The following is a 26,690-nucleotide window of genomic DNA, read 5'->3' as shown; positions in this document are numbered from 1 at the left end:
CAGCAGAAGAGAAAACTCACATCACAACAACCGTTATTGATCAATTTTATGAGCTTTCGATATTGTAGGCCTTCACATTTAGTTCTCTTTCGACTCTGTGATATCAGAGCATCTAATGTAAAGGGAGTCCTTCTTTCTTTCATCATCCCTTCTTGTCTTATTCTTCGAGTGATCATTCCTTTATGAATTATTTCTCAAATTTATAATTATCTTCAAAATTTTCTTTGTCGCCACTTAACACCATTAAAGAATATTTCTATGTTCGCAATGCTCGGCAATTAAAGTCTAAATTCCCAGAATATCTGTGGAAAAAGAAGCTTTCGGAAAGGTTAGAGGGCTTTTTATTTTCTAGTGGTTTTACGTCACACCGCCACAGACAGACGATTAGTGGGCTTTAGAGGCAATCCCTATTGATTGAGGAAAGCGGTTCGCAAAGTGTTTCGTGTGGAGTCTGGTGTTATATGGGGCTGAAACATGGACATGGAGAAAGAAACAAATTTTTTTGGCTAGTTTTGAAATATGGTTGTGGAGAAGAATAGAAAAAGTGAAGAGGGCAGATAAAGTGAGGAATTATGAAGTGCTAAGAAAAGTACGAGAGAAGATACACCTGATGGAAACGATAAGGAAGAGGAAAATATCATGGTTGGGCCACATACTACGTAGAAATTGTCAACAGAGGGGAATGGAGGGAAAAATGCGTGGAAGAAAAGGAAGAGGCAGAAGGAGGTTTCGAATATTAACAGGTGTCAAACAATGGAGAAACAAGATGCTCAGGACAGAAATTTATGGAGGATATCCAGTTACCTATCCCAAGACAGATTTACAGAAGAAGAAGAAGAATTCGGTACACTAAAACTGTATAAGACATAAATGATCGGAAATTTGATCATTCTATATAACTTTAGTTATGCAGTATTGATCGATAGAACAGTGTTTACAGTGCACTATGTCTTCTGGTATGGGCTAGAATAAATTTGTTACTTCCATTGACCCGTCTCAGTCTTATCCTTGGCTTTGACAATATGAAAGTGGCTGAGGTATGAGCGATGCTAGTAATGCCATTCCTTCTGCAGTCAGTCCCTGCTATGAATGGTGTGAAAATGTCGCTCATACGGTCGGTTGGTGCACGCATTTCAGTGGGCTTGGCAGACTGATATGCAATGGCAACTTCTGGCTGAGTGAGGAAAGCAACGGAAAACTACCTCACTCCTCATTTCCCTAGTACGCCTCTTCAGTGACACGTAGGCCATCTATGATACCTAATGGTGGACCTGTTCGGGATCCAACCAGCCTTCGGGCTGAATACCCAACATACATACATCGATAGGACCACTAATAACACTTATATTTGAGAATTAAATGTTAGACCTGTCCGCCTCTGTTGCGTAGTGGTTAGCATGATTAGCTGCCATCCTCGGAGGTCCGGGTTCGATTCCCGACTCTACCACGAAATTTGAAAAGTGATACGAGGGTTGGAACGGGGTCCACTCAGCCTCGGGAGGTCAACTGAGTAGAGGTGGGTTGGATTCCCACCTCAGCCATCCTGGAAGTGGTATTCCGTGGTTTCCCACTTCTCCTCCAGGCAAATGCCGGGATGGTACCTAACTTAAGGCCACGGCCGCTTCCTTCCTTCTTCCTTGCCTGTCCCGTCCAATCTTCCCATCCCTCCACAAGGCCCCTGTTCAGCATAGCAGGTGAGGCCGCCTGGGTGAGGTACTTGTCATTCTTCCCAGTTGTATCTCCCGACCCAAAGTCTGAAGCTCCAGGACACTGCCCTTGAGGTGGTAGAGGTGGGATCCCTCGCTAAGTCCGAGGGAAAAGCCAACCCTGGACGATAAACAGATTAAGAAGAAGAAATGTTAGACCTTCCCCTAAAATACCATTTCATTGAGCGTGAACAACATTGTTTATACACTAGATTGTAGTGCCTTATTCGCCGACTTTACATACCGATTTTCATTAAATTCTCTTCAGCCATTTTCTCGTGTTGCACGCACATTCTTAGATACACACAGAATGACAGGACGGGAAATTTGAAAGTGCATTTCCTTGTTACTGCGGACATCACCGATACAGAAATGCGATTAAATTTCAATTCTGAGTAATGTACAGGCAAAACTCTTATTTTGAATATATAGATGAGTTGTATAAATTATATAAATTAAAATGCGTTGTCCCTTAGCTAGAAGAATGAAAAACAACACTTAAATTCCTAGGCCCTGACGGGACTCGAACTCGGGGCGCTGTGAACCTAGAGAACAGCTAAGGGACCGGGCCTCTGTCTATCATGTAGTGATGGGAAATGATTTGCAAACCTGCTACTAAATCACTGCTAGTGTGAAATCACAGTTCAACCTGCTAGCGGGTTGGCCACACTAGCAGGTCTTAACTGCGATTGTGATGTTTCGCAGGCGGCAGCGCTGCGCTGCGAGAAATCCTTAAACTAACGTGATCAACCAGCGTGAAACGCGCAGCAAGGCCAATAGTAGCAGCCAATAGCAGTTAACAGACTAGCAGTTAAGAAAGCAGTAGCAACTAATCTAAATCAGTAATCACAGCATCACACTCACAAGTCCAAGTCTAACTGTGACCCACACCACAGTCGCAGTTGCGGCTGCGCTGTGATTGTAAACACCTTGTCGACATTGTCATACGATCACAGGAAGAGAAAGTAATTAGAATCTGCGACCGTGAAAGCCATCTTGCCCATTTTTGAAAGGAGCTATTGTCGTGTTGTGGGATTTATAACCTCCCAACCTGTGATTTATTTTAGTCTTCTCATTATATAATTCATTTTATTGGGTTGTGGCTTGTGGTTGTAGGTCTAAAAGTGAAAAATTGTGATGTAGCAGTTGAGTTGACTAAGTATTTTGATCAGTGATTTATGACGTTGTAGGCATAATATTTTGCCTACTGTTTTTTGTTTTTACACTATTGTACAGTAGTATAAGTATTCGGTACTAAAATTAGTGGTATTGCTAACAAGAGAAGTGGCAGCAGGCGAACACTGAGTGAGTTTTGGGCATTTTATCAGAATAATCTTTTCCTCCTCCTGTCTGACTCCTTGGCTGAGTGGTCAGCGTTGAGGCCTTCGGTTCAGAGGGGACCCGGGTTCGATTCCCAGCCGGTCGAGGATTTTAATCGCGTCATATTAATTCTTCTTGTATCTGTGAGATAGTGGGTTCGAACCCCACTGTCGGTAGCCCTGAAGATGGTTTTCCGTGGTTCCCCATTTTCACACCAGGAAAATGCTGGGACTGTACCTCAATTAAGGCCACGGCCGTTTCCTTCCCACTCCTAGGCCTTTCCTGCCCCATCGTCGCCATAAGACCTATCTGTGTCGGTGCGACGTAAAGCAAATAGCAACAAAAATTATTCTAGCTCGGGGACTGGGTGTTTGTGTTTGTCCCAACACTTTCCTCTTCATTTTCACAAAACACGCTACACTACCAACCACCACAGAAACACGCAAATTACATCTTTCCATATAGAGTTGCGTCAGGAAGGGCATCCGGCCGTAAAACAGGGCAAAATCCTCATGTGCGACGCAGTTCGCACCCACAATCCCACAGGTGTGGGAAAAGTGTCAGAAGGAGAAGAAGAAGAAGAAGAATTCATTTTCTCCTCCTCACTCCCTGATTTTCTTCCTTAATGAGTAGCTCTATAATTCCAACATAATTATACCAATGATTTTGATAAAAGACAATTGGTTAACCTTCAAATCTATAAGAGTTTTTTCTGTACATTGCTCAGAATTCAAAAAGGATGGTATTTCTGTATCAGTCATGTCCACAGTAACAAGGAAATGCACTTTTTAATTTTCCGTAATGTCTGTCTGTATTACAGCATCACACTCAAAGGTCTAACTGTGATCCACACCAAGGTCGCAGTTGCATGTATATACACGCATCACGAGAAAACCGCTGAAGAGAATTTAATGAAAATCGGTATGCAAAGTCGGGGAATAAGTAGCTACAATCTAGGCCATAAATCATTTTATTCACGCTGAGTGAAATGGTAGTTTGCGGAAAGGCCTAACATTTAATTATCATATATTTATGTTATTAGTGGTCGTATCTTAATGGAAATCGGTAAGTCGGGGAATAAGTCATTATAATCTAGGCTATAAATAATTGTATTCATGCTGAGAATAATGGTAGTTTAGGGAAAGGCCTAAAATTCAATTCTCAAATATTTATTAGTGGTCCTGTCTTAATGAAAATCGGTATGCAAAATCGGGGAATATATTGCTATAATCGAGGCCATAACTAATTTTACTCACGCTGAGTGAAATGGTAGTTTAGGGGAAGGCCTACAATTTAATTCTCAAATATTTATGTTAATAGTGGTCGTATCGATAAATACTGCATAACTAAAGTTACATAGTGTTAAATTTCCGATCATGTACGTCTTGTATATTGTTACCGTACCGGTTATGATCACAGATATATTCATGAATTTGGATTTTTGTTACTAAGTCCATATCAGCGCCGAGTCACGAGAAAAATAGGTAAACAGAATTTAATGAAAATCGGTATGTAAAGTCGGAGAATAAGGAACTACAGTCTACTCTATAAATAATTTTATAAGCCGCCCTAATAGGCTATAGCAGAGTGGAAAAAAACCAACTAAATGTGAAGGGCTACAATATAGAAAGCTCATAAAATTGATCAACAATAACATTACTTAGAACATTGTTTGTTGTGACGTGCTTTGTGTCTTCTGTTGCCACCCATCTCCGATAGTTAGGATTGCTACTGCGTACCGAGTATTTTTTTTAAAATTGTTTTACGTCGCAACGAAACAGATAGGTCTTACGGCGACGATGGGATATGAAAGAGCTAGGAGTGTGAAGGAAGCGTTCTTGGCCTTAATTAAGGTACAGCCCCAGCATTCGTCTGGTGTGAAAATGGGAAACCACGGAATACCATCTTCAGGGCTGCCGATAGTAGAGTTCGAATCCACTATCTCCCGGATGCAAACTCACAACTGCGCACTCCTAACCACACGGCCAACTCGCCCGGTCATACCGAGTGTAACAGCCTACCTGAATATTAGCGGGAAGTAGCTGGGGAGTTATTTAACTTTCTTCTTTAGCATGCTATTCCTCTGGTTCATAAATTTTCTGATGCTACTGGTACATAACACACTGGTTCATCATAGCATTCGAGCTGTTCAATCCCTTCTTTGAGGCACTGACTCGAATGAGCAGTGTGCATATTTAACGGAAAGTTGGTAGAGAATCTTCACGGATGTCTACGGCCTGGTCATTCCAGCTCTGGAACTTTGGACTGTTAGATCGGCACCTTAGTACTGTTCGTTAAAAGTGAGAAAATCTGCAGTTTTTAATTTGATCGAGTATTTTATATGATAATGTTGCTTTTAATCGTTACATTCCTACTGACTATTTTGTAATGACCTATGTTGACTTCTGTTAGGAAAACCACAAATTCAGTCTTTCTGAAAATCCCGTAGGGAATCACGGGCACATCAACTAGCAATTATAAATAAAATAGTCCTTGTTGATTCGTACGGTGGCGTACTTTTTGAAAAAAGCTAATGTATATAACTGTTTAAAATATGATTCTGAAAATGAGTATTTGTTTTCAGCGTTAGCGCGAGTTCGCCCGTGTACTGAATGCTGCACGACATCGCAGAGTGGCCTTGTATCCTAGGTGGCGTTGGCTGAATCACAGTTAATCACAGTTAAAAATCACTGCTACTTCAAAATAGCAATCACAGTTTGACCTGTGAGTGTAAAATCACTGCCAGTCACACCACTACTATCATGTATCTCGCCTTAATGAAGCTAGAGTGTTACCAGCAGCAGGGTTGGCTGACCAGGAGAAAGCAAACGTGCCTCAAACCTGTTTGTAACCATTGTAGTTATCTCGAACCTTCCAAGGGCACCTTCAACTCGAGGTATTTTTCCACTTGTTCTTGAATACGTAACATCCTTTCAAAGACAACTTACGGTCTGAATATGCTGCTACTAGCTGTGACCCGCGTCTTCGCTCGCGTAAATTTCATAATGTGATGAAAGTAATTGTTCCTCGGTACTTCACTAAGACATAATCTGAAAATCCCTTTAAGTATAAAAGACATCGAAAAGTTAAGGTTCATATACCCCACAACCTCTTTGTTTGTGGTATTGTCTTCTCAAGCTAAGATGACAGTCCTCTCTCTCCTTCAAGTCGAAAACAAAATGCGTGTTTATTTTTAAAGCAGATTCCAAATACCAATTTTCATGCCTGTAACATCTTCAGTTTTTCAAATATAAATATCCTCATAATAAGAATTCAACTCCTATCTCGCCTTAAGTGAATTTCCCGAAAACAACTATTTGTTTCTTTATTTCTAAAGGAGATTCAAAATACCAATTATCACTTGTGTAACCCGTTCTTCACACGTGCATTTGCAGTGGATTACACGTTACCTTCAGGAATTGATGCGAAGTAACATGGCTCCATTCACACGTTTAACGCGACTTGTTAAAATAATATTTTCGTACGAAAGAGCATGTCAGTAACTTGAAATATGATTACACTGAACAAAATCGAGAAGGAATGATAACGATTTTCTCATTTATTGTACGCTGATCGTTATTATTCATGTTTCTCATGTTACATATTATATCTCTGACCACTGGTGTGGCGCTCTGTCATTGATGCTACCTCCCTTAGCATCTGTTCTATCGAAAAGAGTAAAAGGGTTCTTTTGTTTTTCCCGTTGTCCACCTTGAAGTGACATGCATGATATGTCCCGCAGGACTTCGACAAAAAATCCAACTTTTAGTAATCATTTGAGTTATTATCAATCGTGCATAAAGGACGGAAATAACATATTTTTAAACGTATGTTGTATGCAGTCTTTTGATACACCTAATGTTAACGAAAATATTTGAACTCCATGTGATTACTAGAGATGGGAATTATAGGCACGAATAGGTTAGAATGCAAACGTATTTGAACAAGGCGCAAGTGAAATCTAGCCGCTCTTCAGATATGTCGGGGAGTTGCATAAATTTTGGGGGTTCTGATAATTCAGATCGATAATATTTATGCAAATCTCACCGCAGAACCGTCATGCGGGTAACATAAACTTGCGCCTTGTTCAAATACATTTGCATTCTAACCTATTCGTGCCTATAATTCCCATCTCTAGTGATTACCATGACATTATATGTACCTGATGATACAATAATGAGGGATTAGTGGGGATAAAGCCGAGAGAAATATGATACATCCTCTGATTTTCTCCTTTTATGGATCCTTCAAATGACTGTAGGTCTGTGAGGGTGTCCGTCACTGGCAAAGCAAAGTCACCTCCGTACAGGCCATGAAGGCCCTTGGAGGAGTGGAAGGTAAAGGCTTCCACCATTGTTAACCTCGGCACGTGATGGGGTAGAGTGGTTAGCTCTACGCCCGGCCACCTTTGCCCCCAGGAATTAACCCGGTACTCATTTTTGGTGCAGGCTGAGTGAACCTCCGGAAGTTGCAATCGCGTTTCTTAAATTTTACGACTTCCTGACGGGGATTCGAACCCACGTCCTTCCGGGCGAACCGAGCACGCCTTTACCGCCTCGGCCAGGTAGAGCATGAAGCCTGTAGAAAATAGTATTCTCCGCCATTTGAAGAGTAAGCTCCGTGAAGGGGCGTTTCATGTAGTGTAAGAGAAAATTGAAAACCTTGTCTGGTCCTGCTTTAAAACCCCAGTCTGTTAAGGGATTTTTAAGTGATATGCATATTGAAACCTGTTCCTGAATGAGTAGACTCTAAATATGAAGTTTGGTCGAGAACTATTCAGCCTTCTACCCGTGGTGGTGGAACAAACAGACAGACAAACAGACACGAAAGCTAAAAACTACTGATACGATAGGAATTGACCTGAAACGGACAAATATATTACAATTTGGCGAAATAAATTACATTACAGACAACGGATGCCCTAGAATTTTATTTATAAGAAATACTCATTTTAAAAAATTGCTCACTTTTTCAATTCTCTTCATCCTAAAAATACGTACGTATTTCTTTATTTTTTAAAAAGGATTCAAAATGGCAATATTCACGTCTGTAACATGTTCAATTTTTGAGATATTAAGTATCCCAATGAGAGGATTTAACCCAATTTTCAGCACAATTCCCACATGCAGTGACCGGGAATTGAACCACGCAACCCAGCAGTGAGAGGCCGGTGCGCTGCAGCCTGAGCCACGGAGGCTCTACAACTACTTGATATGAGAACTGGAATAGACCCAATGGAAAGTAGCAGGATTTGTTTTGAGTGATTTTCCACAAAAGTGTAGCGTTACAAAAACGCTACAAACTTCGGGCTGGGAAGACTTGGGAGTAAGGAGACGAGATGCTCGACTAACCGGTATGGTCCGAGCCGTCAGTAGAGAGATGTCATGCATTGCAATTAGTAATAGAATAAGCTTGAGAGGATCTTTTTAAAGACGGAAAGATTGTAATAATAATATGAAGATAAAGTAGGAAATCAAGAGGAAGTATTGGGGCAAATATTCATCTATCAGGAGAGGAATTCGGGATTTGAATAATTTCTTTCTTTCCTTCTTTCTTAATCTGTTTACGCTCCAGAGTTAGTTTTTCCCTCGGACTCAGCGAGGGTTCCCACCTCTACCACCTCAAGGGCAGGTCCTAGAGCGTGAGACTTTGGGTCCGGGGATGAAACTGGTAAGAACGACCAGTACCTGGTCCAGGTGGCTTCACCTGCTATGCTGAACAGGGGCCTTGTGGGGGATAGGAAGATTGGAAGGGATAGGGGATTGACAAGGAATAGGGAAGGAAGCAGAAGTGGCCTTAAGTTAGGTACCATCCCGGCATTTGCCTGGAGTAGAAGTGGGAAACCACGGAAAACAACTTCGAGAATTGCTGAGGTGGGAATCGAATTCGCCTCTACTCATTTGACCTCCCGAGGCTGAGTTGACCCCGTACTCACTTGACTCCGTACCACTTTCCAAATTTCGTGGCAGAGCCGGGAATCGAAATCGGGCCTCCGGGGGTGGCAGCTAATCACACTAAAACTAAACCACAAAGGCGGACTTTGAATAATTTACCAAAGGAAATGTTCAACAAATTTCCAAAACCGAACCCCATGGCGCAACAGCCCCAAAGGGCCTTGGCCTACCAAGCGACCGCTGCTCAGCCCTTAGGCTTACAGATTATGAGGTGTCGTGTCGTCAATACGTTATTCTTGGCTTTCCTGACCGGGGTCGCTATCTCATCGTGAGATAGCTCCTCAATTATAATCACGTAGGCTGAGTAAGAATCCCTGACATAGGAATTAAAAATTTGTTTGAAGTCTTTCATCAGGAGTGTGGTATTGTTGGGGATGTAGCTTAATTCAGGCCACGGCCGCTTCCTCCCGACCTCCCACCTCCCCCCGCAGCCCTTTCTTGTCCAATCGTCGCCATAAGAGCTATCTGTGTCGGTGCGACGTAAAACAACTTGAATAAAATAACCATTGTCGTTTTTGGTCTCCCTCTACTTCTCTTACCCTCCATGACCGAGTCCGTTATTCTCCTAGGTAACATTCACCTCACATGACCCCACCACCGAAACCGGCTTATACGCACAGTTTCGTGTCGATTTCTAACTTAGTTTTTATCTCTTCTTTCCGAGTAACCTCCTGCTATTTTCCCCCCTGTTTATATCAGCAATCATTCTCACTACTTTAACGTCTGTTACTCCTAACTTGTGAATAAGATATCCCGAGTCCACCCAGGTTTTACTCCCGGTAAACAAAGTTTGTCTGAAAACAGATCGGTGTAAGAGTAGTTTCGTCCAAGAGCGGACTTTCTTCATATACAACACGTTTGATCGCTTTAGCTCTGCTGCACCTTGATGCAATCTCGCTTACTACTCTCATCCTGCGAAAACGTGAAATTATCTACCTGTTCCAGCTTGGTGTTTGCAAACTGACACGCGATTCTCTTAGGTTTATTCCCTACTAACACCACTCTAGTAACTTTCATATCATACAGCAGTCATGCAACTAATTTCAGATTGCAAGCTTTCAGCACAGTCCAAACTGCTTACTATATTTCCACCTAATTGAATCCCTCCCTGCCACTTTATACCTTTCAGTAGATGATCCGTGTAAACTATGAACAAATATGAGCTTTATCTAACCTGTTTAAGTACCTTGAATCGAGAACTCATTCTAACATCGACACTCACTTGCAGCCCAACTGTCATCATAGGTGCCTAAGAAGATTGTTTAATACTTTATCTTAATAATATGAGTACTTCTTCGTTATAGGTAGTTCAAATTGTCCCTCCTGAATGACGTATAAATCAGTCTCTCCTGCTAACTCTGTGGTTGTAAGTCACCCACCATTTCAGTTACGGGAAGTACAGAAATCTTTAAATATATATTCAATAAAGCAACAGGACTTACGTAGTTGATCAGCTACAGCGCAGGAGATACATAATACGACGAAGAGAAGACGAACATTGTACTTCACAGCCATGCTTCCGCGTTCAACGAACTGCTGGCACAAACAAAGCAAGCAGGTTGCATCCTTACTTATACTGCACTTCCTTGCCCACGCCTTCCCTTATTTTTTGTCTGTGTATCCCCTGCTTGGTAGGTGGAACATGGAGAGGGGATTGGAGGGGGCGGACAACGCTTGGTTACTGGACTGACTGGTTTCTCTACACAATACATACAGTGGTGGCTCGTGGATATCAGCAGTGAGGGGCGCGCCTTAGTTTCATAATTCCATAATATATCTCAAGTTCTTCAAACCATGTCATCAAGATACACACTTCGAACACTATACGGTGCAATGCATATGCAATTATTACTATTATTATTATTATTATTATTTTTTTGATTCGTTGTGCCCAGCTGTGGAGCGCGTTTGAACTTATTTTGCACAATGTTTCTTCTTCTTTTCTTCCCAATATCTCTTCATTTTTTCACTGTGTTCCTTTCTGCGTGTTTCTGTCCAGCCTGTATTTTTTCTTGTTGGTTTCTCTGCAAATTTATGTTTGTTTACTAAGCTTCTAAATTTCATTCTATCTTGAATGGTTTTGTCCTCAATACCCATTTCTTGTAGATCTTCATGTATTTCTGCTAACCAATTGTTGCGGATTTTCAGGGTTAGAGCTAGATTTAGAATTTTCTTTGTCAGCCTGTTGTTATCCATTCTGTGTAGGTGTCCGTAGAATTTTAGTCGTCTCTTTCTGATGGTATCTGTGATTTTTTCTGTGAATTGAAAAATTTCGTGTGGTTTCTTTTTCATCCAAATTCCATTTTCGAACTTTGGTCCTAGGATTTTTCTGAGAATTTTCCTCTCTTGTTTCTCAATGCTTTTCATTTGTGACCTGCCGCCAATGATCAGTGTTTCAGATGCATAAAGTGCCTCTGGTTTGATGACTGTATTGTAGTGTCGTAATTTTGCATTTTTTGATATACATCTTTTGTTGTATCTGTTCCATGTGATTTTGTAAGCCCTTTGCAGTTTAGCAGTTCTTTCTTTGTTAGCTTCCTGATTTAACCCTGCTGGCTGAATAATTTCACCTAGATACTTGAATTTGTCTACTTGGGAAATTATTCCACAATTGGTGATTAATGGTTGATTGTCGAATCTTGATTTAGTTCCTTCCATAAACTGCGTCTTTTCAAATGAAATTTGAAGTCCGGTTTTTGCGGCTATTTCATTCAATTTTTCTATGGATTGGACTGAACTATGAGATTGACAAAGATCAATCTCCCCATTATCTTCAACTTACTAGCATGATGGCAACGTCAGTTAATGATACTACTACCCCAGGCCCTAGTATTCATACTAGGTTTTCTCGGTCATCGGATTCTGGGGGACCGAGAACATCATGCGGGAATGTATCGGAGCTTCCCAAATCTCTTCGCCCAAAGGAAAAACATTATTATTATTATTATTATTATTATTATTATTATTATTATTATTATTATTATTATGCGTGAATGGTCCCTTTTGGAACACACGAAGCTTTATTTATGATATGCTTTCATCTGTTGACTAAAGATCCTCTTCCTTTCTTACGTCCACTTGGTACCTGCTCTTCTTGGTACTTCATTCTCTGGAGTAACTTCCCACGTGTCAATTTTCTTTCTATATATGTTTCGATTCAAAATGTCTTCGGGTTGAATTTGTGCGTTCTTCATGTCCGCTTTTGTTTGTTGTATTATTATTATTATTATTATTATTATTATTATTATTATTATTATTATTATTATTATTATTAACATTTGCCTGTTCTTGTCCACGATCGAATTATGTTTACGAATAGTTTCACTGTAGTGATCACTCAAACAAGACACGACATTGACTTTACCCAGCATTTCAAAGTCCATGGTACTATTGATATCACCCCTGTGGTGATCCATTTATCTCCTTTCCTAGCACCTTAAGTGCCACGTATGCAGTAAAAAAAATTTCCATCCAGGCCATTCTTTCTTTTTTACTATAGAGTATAAAATGATGCACCTTATTACAGAAATGTACTTTTTAGTCACCTTGGGCCAAAATTGTAGTCATAACATTGTGTTGAAATTGTGGTGACACATTGGTCTCACGCGGCCACTGACACTACCTTCCAGCTGTATAGGCCGCGTGAGACCAATGTGTCACCACGTATCCTAGCACAGTTCTCACCTTCCTGACACACTGGTATACGCCTGTCTCATTAGCTCATGAACTACTAAAGAATAAAACTCTATTTTTGGAACATTGAAATCTAATCGGAAGTATAATCCAACCGATGTTACTAAAAGAAGTTAGCAAGAGGAAAGACAAGAGCCCGGGAAAGTAACACTGATGTGGTTGTTCAGAAATGGCAAGATAAAAGAGACGTCTTAATTTTGACAACTAAACACACTGGTGAGATGGTCACTGTTCAGAGGAGGGATGGTAAAGAGCAAAAACCACGGAGTGTTACAGAGTATAACAAATACAAACCGTACATTGATTTATCAGATTATAAGAAGAGCTATAGTACTTCCCTGAGACGGAGTAAAATGGTACAAAAAATAGCTATAGAGATATTGATCGGCACAAGTATAGTAAATGCCATCTATATTTCCAATCAACTTGGGAATGGGAGTATGTCTGTTACCCTGTTCAAAAAGGACATTGTTGAACAGTTAACAGGTACCGGTATCAAAAATTTTCACATTCCCTCACAAGTACCAAAGAAACAGGTATCACCCCACCGACTGGAGGATGTAGGCCGGCAGGGAAGATGGAGATGCAGTAATTGTTATGAAGAGATCCATCAGGAATCAAGAAGGATATATGCCATGAGGAAGACTTTACAATCTAAGTTCAAATGACCAGCCTGTGAAAATTTCTTCTGTTTGGACTGTTTCTTCAAAGTGCACAGATTTATTGTGTGATTGTGATTGTAAAACACAGTTTGAATCATATTTCTTCAGAAAGTCTCATTTGTTATACTTTAAATTCATATGCAAAAAGTGTACCAATTTTGTGGTGTGATTGCGAATGAAACAAGGTTACAAATATTTTTTCTAGAAAGTTCATGTAATTTTTTTTTTGTCCTATGTTTTCAATTTGTCTATATACCCTGATATGAGACAATGAACAATGAGTACACTATAAAGTACAATATTTTGTTATTTGTACACATGACACGATCAGAAAACAATAAATAATGCCATAATTTATTTATTGTGGTTGATATATTACAGTGACGTACAGGCTACGTGGTGCCACATCAGACTCGCAAATGGACAGGCCAAGAATAGATTCATTACGTACTGGCCACCTACTTTCATTTAACATACGTTTACATGTCAAGTGTGATGACAGTATGGCACCACGGGGCCTAAGACTTTGAGAGTGCACGTGAGTCCACAGCGGACTCACGCGGCCCGAATGGCATTAAGCTCTGTGAGTCAACGTTGGTCTCACGTGGCACTCAAGGTGCTATAACGGGAGAATAGCAGGCAAGGAATGCAGTAAAAGGTTTCTGAGGTCACTTCCACATATCCGCGCGTTCTTGTTATATACGTGAGGTGAATTAATTTGTATTTGGAAAGCCCTATTGTCATTTTCCTTGGTCTCCGGTTTTTTCAACGAGAAGTCTGGTGTCGGCCTACCAACACTCCTTCAGTTCGACTTTCCTCTCGATAGAAAGAGAAGAAAACGGTAGTTCTTTAATATGTTCGATGGTAATCATACTGTACGAAGTGCAAACATAACACTACGCCTACATATAAATCACAACCTTTCTCCTAATTTTACCTTGTCACAGTCACCTCACGAGATCACTCATCAACACACAGCTAAACATCGCGCTCTCCAGTGAGAATGGCCAACATGAGTCAAGTGCGAGGAGACAGTAGTTACAGTCGTTACTCGTTTCGTTAGTTAATAGTCCTAAAAATTACAAGACTTTTTTAAATATATACCGGCACATTTAACTCAGGTAAGTGCCTCAGTAAAATAGTTCCTAGTTTTAGGAGAGAAATGGCACAAACTGACCCCTACTAAATAGAAATCAAATCAGCAATGTTTCGGGTAGGTTGGCTGCAACCATGGGCCGCGGCAGAAACGCGCCGGAATCTCCGTTAGAACAGCACATCTCTACTGTGCCTCTGATTGGCTCCCTCAAGGCCAGTCGAGCGAGACTCGGAGTGTTTGGTCCGGTATGAGAGAGCGCCCTCCTGCGCCGGGCCAGCAGCGCATCGGGCCGCAGTACAGTACAACTCGCGCCCTTGATAATAATAGTAAAATATTTCGCTTGTTAACATTTAAGATTAAAATTCCCTAATTTACGGAACTCCGTGGGGGGCGCGCGCCTTAGCGCCCCCCAAACGAGCCGCCACTGTATAATAGTCCTAAAAATTACAAGACTGTTTTAAATATATACCGGCACATTTAACTCAGGTAAGTGCCTCAGTAAAATAGTTCCTAGTTTTAGGAGAGAAATGGCACAAACTGACCCCTACTAAATAGAAATCAAATCAGCAATGTTTCGGGTAGGTTGGCTGCAACCATGGGCCGCGGCAGAAACGCGCCGGAATCTCCGTTAGAACAGCACATCTCTACTGTGCCTCTGATTAGCTCCTTCAAGGCCAGTCGAGCGAGACTCGGAGTATTTGGTCCGCTATGAGAGAGCGCCCTCCTGCGCCGGGCCAGCAGCGCATCGGGCCGCAGTACAGTACAACTCGCGCCCTTGATAATAATAGTAAAATATTTCGATTGTTAACATTTAAGATTAAAATTCCCTAATTTTACGGAACTCCGTGGGGGGCGCGTGCCTTAGCGCCTCCCAAACGAGCCGCCACTGCAATACAAACAAGTTGTTTTGATTTGATTTGATGTGTTTATTTATCATCAACAGAGTTATTATATCTCCAATTACAGATGATATAATACATTAAAATAATAACAATATTAACAGCACTACTAGTAATTATAACTAAGCTATGTATAATATATGCATATTTACAAAACACAACAAAACAAAACACATAAGGAAGAAATGAAAACAGAGAAGTGTTTATACATTTTAAATGACCGAAGGAAGCAAGTATAACTTTCAGTTACCAACTGTACAGAACAAGATACAAAGAACACACGTTCATGAGATGTCTGTGAATTTCACTAGCTGACGAGTGAAATATATCCACTATCCCGCTAATTTCGTTCAGGGATCTTAGGGCCTGCATAAACTAGGAGTTGCTGTGTGATTCTGTTCTGCACCTGGGCAAGTGAAAGGTGACAGCCAGTCGGGTGTTGCGGGAAAGAACATGAATCGGTTGCAACTGGAGTAAATTGGGACAGTCAAGGATGTTAGCGATACATTTGTGTATGAAACGTGCGTTGACATACCTGCGCCTTGTTCTAAGAGACTCAATACACATGTTTCTACAAAACAAATCATAATCTATCGATGACACCTTGATACTCAAACACTTTTCTCTGATCCATTTTGAGAATCTGATCTGTATTCGCTCTAAGGCATTAACTAAGTATTGTTGTGAGGGGAACCATCCTTCAGAGCAGTTCTCTAAATTATATCATATAAGCGAGAAATACAGCGTTTTCAATGGGACAACAGATTTAAAGCTCTTGCAATTTCATTTTGAGGAAGCCTAACGTATTAAATGCCTTGTTAACGATATTTAACACATGCTCATTGAAGAACAGACTATTCTGATTGCTAAAAATAATACTAATACTAAGATCGTTAATTTTATTAACACGCTTCACTCCTTGAAGCTTGAAAAGTATCATTAATATTATTTTGGAAGTCATTTTATTGTTCACCTCCGACTTATTTAATATATAGTACGATCATTAAGCCGTCCAGGCTGCCATAACTAATGTAAGAGAAAATATATTTAAGAATGTCCGCCTTTGTGGTGCAGTGGTTAGTGTGATTAGTTGCCACCCCCCGAACGCCAAGAAATTTTAAAAGTGCTACGAGGGCTGGAATGGGGTCCTCTCAGCCTCAGAGTAGAGGGGTTTGATTCCCACCTCAGCCATCCTCGAAGTGGTTTTCTAGGTCTATCAGTTCTCCTCCAGGTGAATGCTGGGATGGTACCTAACTTAACGCCACGACCGCTGTCTTCTCTCTTCCTTGACAATCCCCTCCCATCTTCCCACTCTCCCGTCTAACCCACCACCCACACAAGGCCCGTGTTCAGCATAGCAGGTGCGGCCGCCTGGGAGAGGTGGTAGTGGTGGTGATTATTGTTTTAAGAGGAAGTACAAGTGGGCAACCATCCTCTTCATAACACTAATCAGAGAGCAGAAAAGCAAGGGATCCGACAATTCGAAAAATGAAGGTATCGACCAAAGAAAGACAAGGGCCATGAAGGGCGCGAAAATGAAAGACTTCCTAGGCGTCGAGTGCTCTAATACCGTCGGGGTCGGAAAATAACAAGAGTTGACCAAAGAAGGTCAGATAGGATAGGTGAAGGTGATGAACCTGGCACAAATTGGCACAAGTAAAAAATGAAATGAAATGGCGTATGGCTTTCAGTGCAGGGAGTGTCCGAGGAGAAGTTCGGCTCGCCAGGTGCAGGTCTTTCGACTTGACTCCGGTAGGCGACCTGCGCGTCGTGCTGAGGATGAAATGATGATGAAGGCAACACATACATCCAGCCCCCACGGCAGCGAAATTAACCAATGATGGTTAAATTTTCCGACCCTCCAGGGAATCAAACCCGGGACCACTGTGACCAAAGGCCAACACGCTAACCATTTAGCCATGGAGCCGGACTTGGCGTAAGTAAGTGGAAGCAATGCCAGGACTCATCTAATGACCCCGTGCTCGCCATCCCATGCTCCAAAGTTCAGAGCCCCTGGGGACCCTTTTAGTCTCCTCTTACGACAGGCAGGGGATACCGTGGGTGTTTTTCTACCGCCTCCACCCTGAGGGGAACTGCCTGGGTATTATACTGGCCCTCCTCCCCATTTGTATCCCACGACCCAAAGTCGCACGGTCCAGTGCACTCTCCTCGAGCCAGTAGAAGTGGGAACCCTCGCAGAGTCCGAGGGAAAAGCCAACTCCGGAGGAAAACGGATTAAGAAAGAAAGAAAGAAAGAAAAAAAGAAAGAAGAATATATATTTTCTTTGCTGGTTGCCTTTCGTTGCACCGACACAGATAGGTCTTATGGCGACGACGACACAGGAAAGGGCTAGGAGTGGGAAGGAAGCGGCCGTGGCCTCAATTAAGGCACAGCCCCTGCTTTTGCCTGGTGTGAAAATGGGAAAATACGAACAACCACCTTCAGGGTTGCCGACAGGGAAGTTCGAAGCCACTATCTCCCGGATTCAAGCTCAGAGCTGCGTGCTCTTAACCGCACGGCCAAACAACTTTTACGGTTATCGGAGACGCTTTACGAAATAAAGGTATCAAATTTCTTTTTTCCGAAAATCAAATTTCAAGGTGAAGCTCAAATCGATAACGATTACTTTATTTGCAGTAACGGATCGTTTACGAGAGACTTAGGAATTTGTAGTCGACAACTGTAGGATTCGATATATCGGAAGTGGGAAACTGACTCAGGGAGTATGAAACTAAGTTCACTAGACTATAATGAGATAAGGTCTCTCAGCCATGGCCTTCCATCAATATTTCACATCACAGCCTGCAAGATTACATCGACCATCTGTACTCTAACGCCCTTCTTTGATAACATGTCACCGAGCTCGATAGCTGCAGTCGCTTAAGTGCGGCCAGTATCCAGTATTCGGGAGATAGTGGGTTCGAACCCCACTGTCGGCAGCCCTGAAGATAGCTTTCCGCGGTTTCCCATTTTCACACCAGGCAAATGCTGGGACTGTACCTCAATTAAGGCCACGGCCTCTTCCTTCCCACTCCTAGCCCCTCCCTGTCCCATCCTCGCCATAAGACCTATCTGTGTCGGTGCGACGTAAAGTAACTAGCAAATAATAATAATAATAATAATAATAATAATAATAATAATAATAATAATAATAATAATAATATGTCCTCAGTCATTGCCATCCTTCAATACTTCACATCACAGCCTGCAAGATCACATCAGCCATCCGTACTCTAATGCTCTTCTTTGATAATATGTATCTCACCCATGGCCATCCATCAATACTTCACATCACAGCCTGCGAGATTACATCGACCATCTGTACTCTAATGCCCCTCTTTGATAGTATGTCTCGCTGACATGGCCATCCATCAATACTTCACATCACAGCCTGCAAGATCACATCGACCATCTGTACTCTAACACCCTTCTTCTCTCTGGTATGGCCATCCATCAATACTTCACATCACAGCCTGCAAGATTACATCGACCATCTGTACTCTAACGCTCCTCTTTGATTATATGTACCTTAGTCATGGCCATCCATCAATACTTCACATCACAGCCTGCAAGATCACATAGACCATCTGTACTCTAACACCCTTCTTTGATAATATGTCTCTCTGCTATGGCCATCCATCAATACTTCACATCACAGTCTGCAAGATCACATAGACCATCTGTACTCTAACACCCTTCTTTGATAATATGTCTCTCTGCTATGGCCATCCATCAATACTTCACATCACAGCCTGCAAGATTACATCGACCATCTGTACTTTAACGCCCCTCTTTGATTATATGTATCTTAGTTATGACCATCCATCAATACTTCACATCACAGCCTGCAAGATCACATGTACCATCTGTACTTTAACGCTCCTCTTTGATTATATGTCTCTCAGTCATGGCCATCCATCAATACTTCACATCACAGCCTGCAAGATCACATGTACCATCTGTACTTTAACGCTCCTCTTTGATTATATGTATCTTAGTCATGGCCATCCATCAATACTTCACATCACAGCCTGCAAGATTACATCGACCATCTGTACTTTAACGCCCCTCTTTGATTATATGTATCTTAGTCATGGCCACCCATCAATACTTCACATCACAGCCTGCAAGATTACATCGACCATCTGTACTTTAACGCCCCTCTTTGATTATATGTATCTTAGTCATGGCCACCCATCAATACTTCACATCACAGCCTGCAAGATTACATCGACCATCTGTACTTTAACGCCCCTCTTTGATTATATGTATCTTAGTCATGGCCACCCATCAATACTTCACATCACAGCCTGCAAGATCACATAGACCATCTGTACTCTAACACCCTTCTTTGATAATATGTCTCTCTGCTATGGCCATCCATCAATACTTCACATCACAGCCTGCAAGATCACATAGACCATCTGTACTCTAACACCCTTCTTTGATAATATGTCTCTCTGCTATGGCCATCCATCAATACTTCACATCACAGCCTGCAAGATTACATCGACCATCTGTACTTTAACGCCCCTCTTTGATTATATGTATCTTAGTCATGGCCATCCATCAATACTTCACATCACATCCTGCAAGATCACATGTACCATCTGTACTTTAACGCTCCTCTTTGATTATATGTATCTTAGTCATGGCCATCCATCAATACTTCACATCACAGCCTGCAAGATCACATGTACCATCTGTACTTTAACGCCCCTCTTTGATTATATGTATCTTAGTCATGGCCATCCATCAATACTTCACATCACAGCCTGCAAGATCACATGTACCATCTGTACTTTAACGCTCCTCTTTGATTATATGTACCTTAGTCATGGCCATCCATCAATACTTCACATCACAGCCCGCAACATCACATGAGCCATCCGTACTCTAACGCTCCTCTTTGATAATATGTCTCTCTGCCATGGCCATCCATCAATACTTCACATCACAGCCTGCAAGATCACATCGACCATCTGTACTCTAACGCCCCTCTTTGATTATATGTATCTTAGTGATGGCCATCCATCAATACTTCACATCACAGCCTGCAAGATCACATCGACCATCTGTACTCTAACGCCCCTCTGTGATTATATGTACCTTAGTCATGGCCATCCATCAATACTTCACATCACAGCCTGCAAGATCACATGTACCATCTGTACTCTAACGCCCCTCTTTGATTATATGTATCTTAGTCATGGCCATCCACCAAAGGAAATTATGTTGTTGTTTTTGTTTGAATCATCAGAAAATAGACTGGTTTGATGCCACCCTGTTCTCTGATAATCTTTTCATTTCTACGTAATTACTACATCCTACCTCTACCGTTCTTACCGCCTACACTTCCCTCATAGAAGCCCGCCTGGTTGCCATGATCGTTAATGCCTTGTAGTCTAAACGGTCTGTCATCGTTGTTAGCTGGTTCGAGTCCCGTTGGTCGCCATCAGAATGTTCACTAGATTGCGTCATATGGAGTGATGACGCTGTTGATAAGTGATGCGTTCGTCGGATGGGGATGTAAAGCCTGGAGCAGACCCCTTGGTGTTATTCAACACGAGTACCTACGTGCCGGCACCAGGTGTCTCCCTTTCCCTATCTTATTTTCATCATCCAAGATACCAACACGCAGGTTGCCTATGGGAGTCAAATAGGAAGACGTACACCAGGCGAACCGAACATGTCCTCGGCACTAAAAGTCATACGATAAGTAAAATCCTTCCCTCAATAAACAACTAAACAAAACCTGTGTGTCTTATCATTCTGTCCCTTCTTCTGGTCAAATTTTGCCAAATCGATCTCCTGTCACCAAGTTGATTCAGTATCTCTTCATTCGTGATTCGATATAAACAGCTCACCTTCAGCATTCTTCTGTAACACCATATTTCCAAAGCTTCTACTATCTTTTTTTTTTTTAATTTTCATAATTTACTTATACACATATACACTATGTCTTATATCAAAAGCAACATTTTGGATGTGCAAAATAATCTGCCGCGTAAATGCACTGCATTTTTTTTCTGATCCCTTCAGGATACATAATTACTCCTATTGTGTATATCAGTATGGAACACAGAAGTAGTAATCCTCCTAAAGGGTCTTTTTTAAGACCACTTGTTATAGTCTCGATAAACATTGAGGGTTTGTCGTGTGCCAAAGAGACCTTATTGGCTGACTTGTGTAAGGAATGTAAATGTGACATTCTTCTAGTGCAAGAGACTCACCGGGGCTACAACAGCCATCGACCCAAAATCGCAGGCATGGAGCTTGTTCTGGAAAAGCCCCATGATAAATACGGTAGTGCCATTTTCACCAGACCAAACCTAAATATCACATCAACCTCACTAACTGAAAGGGATGACATCGAGATTCTTTCTGTATGTACGCCACACTTTAGTGTTACTTCTGTATACAAGCCTCCTAATGTTGACTTCACGTTTGAAGAACCTACTAACTTTAAGTACCAGGGCGTAAATTTCATCCTTGGTGATTACAACTGCCGAAGCACATCTTGGAGATACCCAGATTCAGATACCAATGGAGATAAACTGGAAACCTGGACAGAGAATCATGATCTTCATCCAAAGCTACCAGCATCCTTCAATAGTGGTCGGTGGAAGAGAGGCTACAACCCTGACAATATTTTCGTGTCATCAAAAGCTGCTGGGAGTTGTGTAAAGATGATGGGTAAGCCCATCCCATCTACCCAACATAGACCTGTAATCTGCAAAGTGAATGCCATGGTAGTGCCAGAGGAGGTACCTTTCAAGTGAAGGTTTAATTTTCAGAAGGCCAATTGGGAAAGATTCACCAACGAGTTTGATATAGAAGTTGCCAAGATCCCACCGAAACCTGAGATGTACGAGGCATTTGTCAAATGCGTCCAGACAGCCTCTAGAAGGACCATTCCAAGAGGTTGTAGAACAAATTACATACCAGGAATGACTGATGACAGCGAACAGCTGATGAACCATTACAAAGATCTTTTTGAGGCTGACCCATTTGCTGATGAAACTATCCAGGTTGGTGACGAATTGCTGCACACTATCTCAGCAAATCGCAAAGTTAAGTGGACCTCACTGGTAGAGAATCTGGACATGAAGTTGAACAGTAGGCGAGCCTGGAATCTCCTGAAAAACCTCAGCGGTGACCCAACAAAACCTAGAAACTTCACCACAATTACAGCAGACCAGATTGCAACCCAATTACTCATGAACGGGAAGATTAAAGGTCGGAGTACACGGGAACAACTGGAACGAACCCCAGGAAGTGAGAACCATAATCTCCAAGAACCCTTCACCTTGAATGAACTAGAGTATGTCATCTCCACCTTGAAATTAAATAAGGCTGCTGGCATCGATGATATTAGAGTAGAACAGATCAAGAAATTCGGCAGGACTACTCTGCAATGGCTGCTTACAATGCTTAATGAGTGTGTATCTAAGCTTTATATTCCCAAGCTCTGGAGGAAAGCTCGAGTGGTTGCACTATTTAAGGCTGGTCCCCTGAAAATGACTTCTCATTAGTTGCATTTTAGCCAATTTACCCCACGGTATTTGCTACTTATTGGGAACAACCGTGACTTACAACGCTTTGTTTGACATAGAAGTGGGCCGTTCTCACTATTTATTTTTCTTTCATATTATGGAGCTGCTTATCAACGATTGTTTTCCATAATTCTATTTTATTTTGTTGTTTATTCCATTTTAATTAATTTTCTTTTCCACGTAGATTATAAATGTATTATTCTTCGAAAGGTGTTCCTATTCTTCCGTGATCAGAGGAAGTGTATACTCTCTGGCTTAACAGGTAGTATTCAAACATGGCTGCTTGCAATAACATTACTAAGGATGAAAATCACAAGTATGGGAATATTAATGAAAGTGTTGGTCGCTTAGCAACCAGCGAAGTACTGAATGTATTGCGGGTTAGGGTAAGCCTTCGCCTGCAATTACTAGAGTGATCATTTAATGATTACTCGGTTTTGGATGAATTTAGACACTTACCAATGTCTTATGATTCACAGGCAGGTAATTCTGGAGAGAATAAATCACAAGTGATGCAAATCGGTCCTGTAGAAACGACGGACGGATTTGTCAAAGCTGTTTTTAGTAAACGTTTCTTGGTATATACCGGTAGATGGTAACGAAAACATTTCTTAACATACATTTGTTGACAAACTTCTTCAACATCATGACCACACCAGAAAAGCTGATTGTGAGGTTACGATGCATAGGATCAAGAAGAAGAAAATAGACCCAAAATGTGGCAAAGAAAAATATAGGAAAGGTGTTTAGAATTATGTTTTGTGAATATATTTATTTAAATTTAAAAATTTCATTTCAACTCCGTATTTAACCGAGAATAATTGAATAATTGAATAATTGATAAGTCCCATATTAAGAGTGTTTATATGTGCATTGATTTAATGATGATATGTATATTTACGATTGCCTGTTCTCATATTTAGCTGAAGATGACACTCGCCAGCGTCGAATCTAGTTCCAAGTAAATGTTGTAACTTATTTAGTTTAATATTAGTATTGAAAAGGTGGGTTTTTTAAAAGTATATTTATGTCATAACTCTTCATTCATTATGTTGAATACAAGATAAGGTATACTGGAACACAACATAAATTTATTGCTTCAATATGACTTTATACAATATATAAATGAATTTAACTTAAACTTTCTTGAAGCTGAGTAAATTCGCAAGTAATTAATCTTGATAGTAGACTGAGAGTCTGTAGACATGTACACTTTATACACATTAACTTTATGTACACTCGAAACTATCTTGATGGGTTAGTTTGCAAGAAAGGTAGAGTTCATGATAGTCGAAAACTATCGGTTTTCTAAGCGTAAGTTGCCTTGCAAGTTCCTACTAACATAATGCAGTATTTTCTATTGGCTTGTCATGAAATTACATGAATATTCACAATTAGAGAATCTAATGTAGGTGTCGGAGCCTGAGTAACGACTGAGGATGTGTAGAATACAGGCCTCGGGACTCGACGTGGCTGCAGGAACGGGAACTGAGGCAGTGGCCCGAGGTGAAACCTCAAAGAACCAGAATTCTGTCCACCTGGCCGAGACACATGTTTAAGAGGGATAACCTCCGTGTTCGACGTTCAGTGTAATCTGGTGCTGGACACTGGGGAGTCCTACTAAGTCGCTGCCAGGTGCTTCTTTTATATTGCAGACTGACGTCACAAGCAAGCGCACTGGAGTCGTCTCGTAGAGTCTCGCATAATCCAAGCTGCGGCGTGCGCGCTGCTGGCTGGCGCAGAGCAAGGAGCGCGAAAGACACACAACACATTATGCATCAGGCTTTCAAAATTTTGTTGAGAATGTCCCCACATGACTTTCAGTTGTTGTTGACAGTACCGTAATTTAGCCTGAAATTGGAAGAAATTATACAGATTATCTGAAAGCTGTCTCCATTAATGGCAGGCTAGGTATAAATTTAAGATTCCTAGCAACTGGTGTCTCTTACATTTCACTAGAGTATCAAAACAGGAAATTTCAGTTATTGTGTCTGAGATGGTTCAAGCTTTAGACAACAGTTATAACTCGTAAATGCGCAGCATCACATTATGTGCAAAGGAGAATATACTTCCTTGTTATATCTGTTTTCAGGAGTTTATAAGTGTCCATTTACTTCTGCGTTGCAGATGAACTCACTAGGGGTCGCTAGTGTATTAGAAAATGACCAATAATTTATTTTATGACTCTTCTTGCCAATCAGCGAGAGTGATGTGAATTTTAAACAAATAAAATGTTGTTTACCTCAGAGAATTCGTGAGCCACGACATCCCAAAAATTGAACTGTGACAGTAGCTACAGTAATCTTAGAGCTTTGCATTCAAAACTCTTAATATTTTGATGCATCAAAATAAATAAAAATATATATTTTTGACAAATAATTTGTTAAATATTTTTATGGTAACAATCTCTTACTTTTGGAATGAAAAACTATCATGTTTAAAAGAAATAATAAATATCACATTTAAGGATTAAGGAATTGGTAAAGGTACGATATAAAATAAATATTAATTTAACCTAGTTTTAGGATAGTATTATTTTGATGATATACAATTAGTGATTATGGAAGGTTAGGTTATTCATCAAGGAGCCAGTGTTGCCAAGACTCTCCTAACTTCAGGACATCTCCTGAGTTTTTGCAACACACCAGAAAATGCGAAAAAACGAAAAATCTCCCGAAATATCTTCTAATCCAAATTTAAGGAAAATGAGTAATGATTAATTGTACATAATATATTTGTGGTTGAAGACTCTTTCCTCGTCTCACTGCGTGACTTTTTATCGATAAGATCACTCGTTAGGTAATTCCCCACATGCAATTCAGGCTAGAGTTACATAATCTCTCCCCTCTTATTGAACTCAGAACTCACGTTTGGCTGCATCATTCGAGGGGAAATCCCCGACCCGCATATCGACCTGTATCCTGCTCCGATTTCAAATTTGACACACAATTTTTACGCCTGATGAATAACTACATCAACAGGAAGAGGGGGAAGAAGAAGAAGAATACAGTGGTCAGAGGGTATGGGTGAGGTTAATTGTATATTTTTCTCATAATAACTTCACATGAATATTACATTCTTTAATTTAGTTATATTATAACATTCGAGTGCCCAGGAAACTGCTGAAATTTTCATTAAAACTCCCGAAATTTCTAGGTACAATGTAGCGGTGTTTTATTTGTAGATACGGCAACACTGTAAGGAACGAAGCTGTAGATGAAGCTGCATTCGAACAAAGCTAAAATAATATACAGAACTAAAAATATTGTATATTAAACATTTCGCTTGCGATTTGATAGTCAATTTTTAGAAGAACTAAGAAATCATTGTATACCGCGCTACGAAATTGCGTTTTCTAATTGTTTCCTTGCGCATTTGCGAACCGAAATGTTAAGGAAAACACGAAAAGTAAATGAAGAATTTCATTCATAAAAGTTAAAGAAGTTTTGTTTATCAACATGCTCGGAAAGTCAACGAACATGCTATTTTGATTATTAGTAAAAAATGCGCATGAACAATTTTGGCTAACAGTATTTATTAACAAAATTAATGAAAACATCTCGCTGTAGACGCCCATTAACAGTTATACATCAACAAAGTGAAAAATGAAAAAAGATGGCTTCAGATATTCAAAAAGACAAAATCACCTTTAATTTGATTTTTTTGCATTTGGTAGCAACCTTCTCGTATGACTTAACCAATATTTAAAAAATGAACTTATTAGATATCTCATCAGTTAAATATTTTAGTAACGATACATCAGGGCTGTCACTGAGCAGAATGAAAGCACTCAGCGATGTGTT

At 40.8% G+C, this 26,690-nt stretch overlaps 1 protein-coding gene across 1 annotated transcript in view; it reads right to left on the bottom strand.

Annotated features, from left to right (window-relative positions):
* The window catches only part of LOC136885510 (circadian clock-controlled protein daywake), a 72,166-nt gene extending 61,627 nt beyond the window's left edge, over positions 1–10,539 (bottom strand). The window contains exon 1 of the mRNA XM_067158105.2: positions 10,423–10,539. Within this exon, the coding sequence (XP_067014206.2) occupies positions 10,423–10,495 (73 nt within the window). The 5' untranslated portion in view covers positions 10,496–10,539. The remainder of the gene's footprint in view (positions 1–10,422) is intronic.
* Positions 10,540–26,690: the final 16,151 nt, after the last annotated feature.

Source organism: Anabrus simplex, chromosome 14 (genome assembly GCF_040414725.1).
Source record: "Anabrus simplex isolate iqAnaSimp1 chromosome 14, ASM4041472v1, whole genome shotgun sequence".
NCBI classification, from domain to species: Eukaryota; Metazoa; Arthropoda; class Insecta; order Orthoptera; family Tettigoniidae; genus Anabrus; species Anabrus simplex.
Note: the sequence above shows the minus strand (reverse complement) of the source record. Positions and strands in the feature narration are given on the sequence as shown.